At 38.6% G+C, this 8,554-nt stretch overlaps 1 protein-coding gene across 8 annotated transcripts in view; it reads left to right on the top strand.

Moving 5' to 3' along the window:
- The window catches only part of TGFBR3 (transforming growth factor beta receptor 3), a 143,199-nt gene that overhangs the window by 115,529 nt on the left and 19,116 nt on the right, over positions 1-8,554 (top strand). For 7 of the 8 annotated variants that reach the window (XM_017835046.1, XM_017835045.1, XM_017835051.1 and 4 more), the window contains 5 exons: positions 2,951-3,140; positions 4,334-4,659; positions 5,332-5,481; positions 7,024-7,155; positions 7,420-7,587. In XM_017835046.1, the coding sequence (XP_017690535.1) occupies positions 2,951-3,140; positions 4,334-4,659; positions 5,332-5,481; positions 7,024-7,155; positions 7,420-7,587 (966 nt within the window). The remainder of the gene's footprint in view (positions 1-2,950; positions 3,141-4,333; positions 4,660-5,331; positions 5,482-7,023; positions 7,156-7,419; positions 7,588-8,554) is intronic. The other variant, XM_017835050.1, reaches the window with a different exon arrangement.

The following is an 8,554-nucleotide window of genomic DNA, read 5'->3' as shown; positions in this document are numbered from 1 at the left end:
ACTGTATTTATGTTGGGATTTGTGGGTAACTGTTTGCTTTACTGCTTTATGTATATAGATGTTTCATTTTCTGAATATGTGTTTGTTCTCCTTTATTTAGAGAGGGTGTGGGAGGGGACCAAGCTCCCCCATGTCATTAAAAAGTCTGCATATCCAGCATTTAGGATCTCTTCATATCTCTATTAAGCTGAAGACCTTTCCAAGCCCAAATTTAGACAATGCATAAAAACATTACTAAGCAATTAGGTCATGTTTCACAATGTTCTTTTTATTAGTTGAAGCAGTTCCACGCACTTCAATTTTCCTAACTTCTTGCCGTCAGTACGAATCAGAATTGTCTTGAGGGGATTGGCAGACTGAGAGGGAAAGGTTAGTGCTAAGCTGCCTCAGACCCAGGACTGTGAGTTATTGAGGTCTAAGTTCACAGACAAAAAATGAAAAAGACATTGTAGCTCATAAAGCTCATCTCCCAGATTGCTGTGTTTCTTGAAACTCTGCAAGAGGGTGTATACAAACACCAGTAAAATGGGAGTCATTTAGGTAAACGATACTGAACATAATGTATGTGCAGTGCTTTCCTCCCAGACTGTGTTTAACTCCAGCGTGCAGTCTGTCCTTACAGCAGCCCCTCTGCAGTGCTTGTCTGGTTATGTGCCTGTAGGCTACTGTTCACACTGCTTTCTTTGGTTTTGGTGTCCTTTTGCAAAGCTGGGAATTGCACAGTGAAGTTGTAGAAAGAATGTAAGTGTGTTGAGGGGTGAAGAGTGAGAGAAGTGAAATGCACAGAACCCTGTGAGGGTTTCAAAAGCTTGGAGGGACTGTTCTTTATGTGAGAGCAACTGCCCACCGCTTTCAGAAATGGTCTCTCTTCTGAGTAGGTTAGTGGGGGCTCTGATTGCCTGCTTTCAGACACTGTGTGTAAAGGTGTTGGCAGGGCAGGCAAGTGAAGGTCTATTCCTGCAACCCCTTGTTCTCAGCTTTTGTTTCACTAAGGTGATGCAGGATTGAACATTTACAGGCTCAGTGTGGAGTGGAGTGGTATAAACAAGCCCTGGAAGTGCTTGGGTGCCAGCTAGGACAGTAAACTTCTGGGATAATATTTTTTCAGCTGTCTCCTTCTGACAAAAAAGTAAAGGAAAGCTGAGAGGCAGATGCAGCAAAGTTGGGGTAGCATAATAATTCCAACCAGTCAAAGCTGTGGTAATATGACATTGTGTGATCAATCGTGTCCAGATTTGCATCTATTGAAGATCAAAGATCAGTTGATCCAAAACTGATTAAGGCACTAAAATTAGGATACCTATTGCTCCATTTTTGTTTCTTAGCTTCAGTGGCCTTTGTTGGTCATTGATAACTGTACTAGTAACAGTATCCTCAGACCACACACTGTACCTAAAATTATTTTTATTGTGGAGCTGCAAATGTTTAAAAGCCGCAGAACTGGGTCTCTAGGAAGAAATGAGGGAGGGAGCTGAAAGTATACTCTGCCGTACCATCAGGACTCTCTACATGCTTTATTCACTTCTTTGTGCTAAAGTCGTTTCTGATGTCAGGTGAAGTGCAGCCAAGCTCTGTGACCTGTGTAGCATGTCCATACAACCGCTATCTAAAAGAGATCTCAACAGTCAGTCTTTTGATGTTCTAGAGTGAAAAAGATTTAAAATTTGAGGAAAACCAATGGGGATGAAAAAAAATGCAGCCTATATGATGGAGAAGATAATTGAGCATGGAAATTAAAGTGTTTATGGAACATTCGTGTTATCAGCTGCATTAGAAAGTGCAATTCAATCACATTGCAAAAATCATTGAAAATGCCTTTCCTGCAGCATCTATGTTCAACTTGTTCTGTAGCCATTGATGTGATTCTTATAGTGATAATAGTAGTGTTGTGAGTGTAAAAATAAATATATATGTATTTAGCTTTGTGTGAATACATGTTAAAGATGCCAAGTACTTAAATGCAAGTTTAAGTGTAATACCAGTTAATATTTTCTAACTGCCCCTCTAACAGTGAGAGATACTTGTTCTATTCCTTTGACTTACCCATTTGGAAAAGAAAATTTGAAAGTTAGCAAAACATTTACCGGAAAATGGAAACTAGCTGACAGTGTGACTCATCTGTATTCCAGTGCCAACTTTTTTTTTTGCCAACAATTATTTGTAATTGTTAATAATTTAAAAAAATGAAACATGCAAGTGCATTTATGAGTTTGCTGTATCAATTTATTTGTGTAAAACTTGTATTGTTAATTAAATCTTAAAATTTTTTGTATGCAGAAAGTATATGTTATTTGAGTAGTCTGAGCATGCATAAATGTGCATGCTCTCGCTTACTGCTCTATTAAGCATTTAATTCAATCCTGTTTAACATAATCAAAAATTTACAGGAGGCATGCAGCGTTTCTAGGGTGCTCATTCAGACACAGCCTGTCTTTGGTGCCAGCTGACTTTAAAGCATGAGCTGGTATCAGCTCTACTTCATGAGCGTGCTGTTTTGCCTTTTTCAGTAATGCTCATTTGAACAAAGGTTTTCCCTTATGCAGCTGAAGTAATGCTCTCATCAAAGAAATGAAGGGGACATTTAAAAAATCAGTTGGCATCTTGAATTCACCTCACCTCGGAAGTAATTTCAACTCAGTTTTGAAGAAAGTATTGCATTATACACATTACTGTAAATATGTCTTTGTCTCATTTCGGGATTAACAGTTTTTAACTACCTTGATTTACTGTACTCCAACCAGAGGCTGGGAGGAAGGGGGAGGCTTTTTTCCATGTATGCAACAGTTATGTGCCTACAGTGGCAGGGTTTGGTTTATTTCCCAGGTGTCCTCAGTTTGTTGTTATATAATAGAGTAAAACAGATTAAAAACCCAGGTTCAATCAGTATCACTACTCCATTTTAAGTATCTATAAATCATAAATCACCAACTAAGTTCGTCTTTATTTGCAGACATCAAATAGTATTGGGTTTGGAAAGGAAACAGAGAGATCCATGACTATGAGTAAATCAGTAATACCTGATATTCCCTCATCGCATGAGAGTTTGATCAAGTGGGCTTATGAGCATAACTATAGTCCAGTTACTTCCTACACAAAAGCCCCTGTTGCTAACAGATTTCATCTGCAACTTGAAGATACAGGTAAGCTTAAAAATGGATTTTTAGCATATAGAAAAAATACATCTTGTATTTCCAGGAATACAATTACTTAAAAGATGTTTTCTCAGTTTTGAAGCTTTGGTTTTGGGCATTGCACAGCTTTTGCTTTCATCATCAAGAACACCAGTAATATCTGTGAATGATGGCTTTTTGATTAGAAAAGTCCAGGCAAGTTGTTTTATTTTCTGAAATGTTGGTGGAATTAGGTGTTTATAGTTTATCCAACACACAAGACTTTATATCTGACCATGCTCAGTGTTCACTGAGATGAACTTGAGCAGCCAGATATCTTGTTAGTTTATAAGTCCAGCTTTGATTTTTTTTTGTGTTGTTTTTTTCCCCCAAAGTATGAGCATAGTGTTTTCTTGAGACAAATAAATAAACATTTAAATTGTTGACAGACATGATAATAAATACAACCATTAAAAAGAAAAAGTTATTTGGCCAAAGTCATTGCTGATGTAAAGATATCTGGGTCCATTGAAGCTAGCAGAGTTGCATCTGTTTTTCTCACTAGTTCTGAATTTCAACCACTTTAACCATTTTGATAAACCTTATGTTCACATAATTTTATCAGTTGCACTCTGATGGGTTACAGATAATTATCTGCCTGAGGCAGATGTTGAGATTCCTGTCCTGAGCAGTCACATGTATAAGCCAGGAGATAGTTTTCTCATTTACTCACTGTAAAGTTAACTCTCACTTAGCTTCACTCTGGTTATGTAAGTAGTTTCACAACAATAGAGTGAATGAATTTGTGATGAGTTGAGTAATAAAAGAATTTAAACCAATGATTTGCACTTAGACTATTTCAGCAGCACTAAAATAGTATATTTATGAATGTGATGTTTCTTTTACCTCTGTGGTTCTTCTGCATACAATAGGTCTACTCCTCAAAGTTTAATTTCAGCTCTTAGTGATGGAGGATTTTAGCGGGGACCAAATATACCAAGATTAGGTGCCTCAGGAACAATTAAACCTTTAGTTGCAGGAGGAGTTGTGGCTAGTTATCTGAAAAGTACAAAGATGCTACTTTGGATGTCCTTCAGGAGCTTCTTTTCTGGATATTTTTTTTTTTTTTGTATGAAAATTATTAATGCTGGATACTTTTTAGGAAAAATATCTAATGAACTTATGGGGGGGGTTGTCTGGTTCTTTTTTTTTTTTTTTTTTAGAAGAGATGAATGATGAAGAAGACCATTCCCTTCCTCCAGAGCTGACAGAATTGCTGGGAGCTAACCCACTGCCTGCTCCAAAGAATCCCACGTTAAGTGATGGCCTGACTTTTCCATTTCACATTAACAGAGGAAGGCATGATACAGTGGGAGAAGAAATCTTCCCATCCAGGCATTCAGTAGATACGTTAATAAATCATGACTTTGGACATTCCCTCTCAAAACATAAAGAGCCGGAAGAGGTTCAGGGCAGTGCTGATGTGGCCCTGTCGATAAAGTGCGATGACAAAGCCATGACAGTAGCTGTAGAAAAAGATGCTCTGCAGGTTGGTGTGCTATCTTATTCTCAAAATTGGGTAGGCTTTTTTTGGACAGACCATTTTATTTGCATTTTGATTGAAAAAATAAACATTCTAAGATCTACAGCCATCACCACTCAACCCCCCAAAAAATAGTTTGTTGAGGAAACTATACTGTAGATATTCTTTGCCATAATTCAGAATCGTGTTTCCTCTTCACAACAATCCGATGGTTTTTAGAAGGATTTCCTATTAAAGCTTTGCAGGGTTGGCTCTGTCAAAAAATTAGTGTGCTCAACCACCAGTCTGTTTTTAATTTCCGAAGTATAAAGAAGCTGCTTTCGATAGCAATGTGAAACCTGAATAGGTCCGTACCATCTACCAGCTGACAGGTTGCTGGTGTCCATTTGCATTGTGGAAAAGAGCCTGATACAGACAGCATTTTTAGCTTATTTCAGACCAGAGTCAGCATTATTAATCAGAAGATTAATAATGAACCTGTTGTTTTCTTTGTTCCATGCTACATTTATTCCCTGTCTGTCATGTGTAACAGCATTTTGAGAGTGACCTTCCCTGGATGTCAGTACAATGAACTTCACTTCCTCCTATGAGCAATCATGAACAGTATTCTGAACTGCACTTTAAGCAAGAGCTGAACACAATTGTGTTTCAGTCACTTACAAAGCATCTTTGTTTCAGGCCAGTGGCTACACCCGGACAGAGCTCTCGCTGCTGGATCACTCTTGCAAAGCCAGGATGAATGGCACCCATTTCATTTTGGAGTCTGCACTGAACAAATGTGGGACTCGGACAGCATATATCTTGAACAAGATTGTTTATTTTAACTCTGTGAGTATTTTACAAAGAGGACCCACCTTCTACACTGCACATCATAGTAGTACAAGGAAGCTGTTGCAGTTAACTTTAGTCTTAGCAAAAAGGAGGCATCCTGATCTTTTCCTGTCTAACTCAAACCTCGTTGCAGCCACAGTCACTGTATTCATGGAGGCATGAAGGCTTCATATTCAGGGTGCTCCTGTGGTCTGATAGTATCCCGAAGGAAAAAGAAGGAGTTGGAGTTAAATACTTTTTACAAAACTGCATGGCTACCCTTTGGGGACTATCTGTACCAATCTCAGAGAATTTGCACCAGCTTTCCCTGTGCAGCTTTGATGCATTGATACATAAGCAGTACTATATTCTGTAAGGAGGAGTGGGAATTTTGTGATTGTACAAAGCAATACCAATTAATTTGTATGCTGAATTAAGTGAAAATTTTTTCTTCTAAAATTGTGTGTGAAAAAGGCTCTTAAAATATGAGGAAAATACATTAATTATGCACACTTCTTCTTTATAATTTGTGTTTATATTTTCTGTCTGTTGATGTACATGATGAAGGGACTCTTGGGTACTTGCATATAAGTGTTGATGCAAAGGAGCACAGTTAGGTTGTAAGCGACTGCTTCCAGACTGGCTCAACTTATGAGCCTGAGTGCAGTGCAGCTAATCTGGATTGGAAAGTAGTGACACATTTCTCTTGCTGAGCTTTCCAGTACATAGAATAACCTTGGCAAATGATGGAAAGCCTGTGGTCCAACCCAAACACAGCTAAGGCAATCTGATCTGACCTTGCCTGGTTACAACTGTTCTATACTGGTGAGTTGGTAGCACCTAACTTTAGAAACAGTCCCAAACCAGCACTGTGGATAGAATCATCAGCAGACTACAGAGCAGCGTGTGTCTGGAGCTAAATACTGTCATTGTCCCTGTATTCTATTATGGCCCAAACTAAAACAGTCATTTACCTCTTCTCTTTTCTCTATCACGTCTTTTAAAAGTCTTGGCTACGCACTTGAACTCCAAAACCCATATGGTATTTTTCAGAATTTGGTAGCATTTCTCCTGAAAAATAAACACCCAGCAGTAGAGTGTCAAAAGGTGTGTATATGCCACTTTTTAGCAGTTGCTCTATGTCCAAGAAAACAAAGTTGAAGTCCTGGAAGGGACCTAACACTTCTAGTGATTTTTCCTGAGTACCTTAAGGAAAACTGTAAGTTGCAAAAAATCGCTTTAGAAAGCCGTCTCCTTTTTCAGTGTTGGTTATAGAAATACCAGAAATAGAACAGAAATGCTAGGCTGCTCATTCAGACACCAACACCCAGATTGGTGTCATCACTGGCTCTGAATTCTGGAAAAAAACTAAGGAACATTCTTGAAATGCAAGCTACATGTCCTACATGCTCAGCACAATGCTGTTTAAGACATGCTTTTACTATCTGCTTAGCTGGTGCTCTTCTTTTGGCCTTTGCATTGTTCTGAAGAGAGAAGAAAATAACCATGAGAGTGCTCAGTTATATCTAATCTAATTTGTTTGCAATATCTTTTGAGCAGATTGTCATTCAGCTGTCATCACCAGCTGAAGGCAGCGGCTTTGATGATGATGACATGGAATCAGGTGATAATGGATTTCCAGGGGATGCTGATGAGGGAGATGTTTCTTTCTCAAGCTGGCCTGAAATAGCGGTATGTTACTCGCAGTTTGCACCTGCCAATAAAGAAATACCTATTGTAATAGGCATTCCACATAAATTACATTAATTGTATAGAAATTAATTTGTCTTTTAACACATTTCTTCTCACTACTGTTTCTTATGACCCTGTTGAAGATTTACACTAAGTAGGTGGAACATGGGGGAGGCCTGTATTGCACACACCGAATTTGCCCTTATCCAGCTACCACTCCTGACTCAGGATGTTATTGTATTTATTTTTTTTTTTTCATTTCAGTTTAATTGCACACTGCACCAGCCAGAGGATGACAGAGGCATATTTTGGCCTCCTGAACCACACATCACCAATGTTACCTTCAACATGGAGCTGTACAAAACAGATTTGTTCCTTGCTCCCTCCCAAGGACTCTTCTCTGTTGCTGAGAATGGGCCGATATATGTAGAGGTAACAAGTTGAAAAAGGCTTTCAAACTAAGAGAAGCATTTTGCAAGGCCATGCAATTGAGCCAAATCTGTTGTCAGTTGAAGGGTTTTGGGCAGTTGGTTTAGGCAGGCAGGTAGCTACTGTGGTGGCTGCAGAGAACAGAAACTGTGGGGTAAGAGGTAGGACAATATTTTGGGTAAAAACCAAAGGATTCTTGCAAAACGGATGAATTTTTCTTACAAGGTAAATCGGTGATTCTTGCCAAATCTGCTTTTCTGTGCAGAACTTAAAAGTGTCTCTGGGCTCTTGCTCTGAACTGGCATGTCCTGATGGAGACTTCAGGGTTCATTATATTTGGTAGTAGATCTGAACCTCATCTGAAAGATGTAGACGTGCAAAAAATTATTACAAGTGTGTGTCTTTCATATGCTAGTTGTTCTCAGGTTCCACCATTAGTACAGATTCTGATCTCTCTCCAGTTCACTTAAAAACATCAGTTACAATCCTTTTGAATGCTGCCACACAAGGATCTACCAGTTTAGATAAGTAAGACTAAAGCAAAATCAACAGCCCTTGACTTCAGGTGTGTTTTGCACATGATAATATTTCCATGTGTTGTTCCTCATCTGGGGAATTTCAAACTAATACAGTCAGTATTTCTAAATATAGCCATGTGTACAGAATTTGGGATTTTGCAAATAATGGTAGGCATTAATAAATACAACTTTGGCAGTGAAGAAATATCACTAGTTCATAGATGAGTAAATTACCAGGTGTGAACTATGGGCTTATAAGACCAAGAGTATATTTACTGAATTAGTTCTGTGCCATATTTCTCTTGCCCAAGGTAGTTCCTCTTTGTGAGTCCATGTTGCACATGATAAGCACAGTGACCTATCTGACATTGGTGCAGTTTTTTTCATATCAGTGTGTTGTGTCTCTTACTTGTTCTCTATCCAGTGAAAAGAGTTTAAGATAGTCGAAGCAA

Source organism: Lepidothrix coronata, unplaced genomic scaffold (genome assembly GCF_001604755.1).
Source record: "Lepidothrix coronata isolate B3197 unplaced genomic scaffold, Lepidothrix_coronata-1.0 Scaffold247, whole genome shotgun sequence".
Taxonomy (NCBI): domain Eukaryota; kingdom Metazoa; phylum Chordata; class Aves; order Passeriformes; family Pipridae; genus Lepidothrix; species Lepidothrix coronata.
Note: the sequence above shows the minus strand (reverse complement) of the source record. Positions and strands in the feature narration are given on the sequence as shown.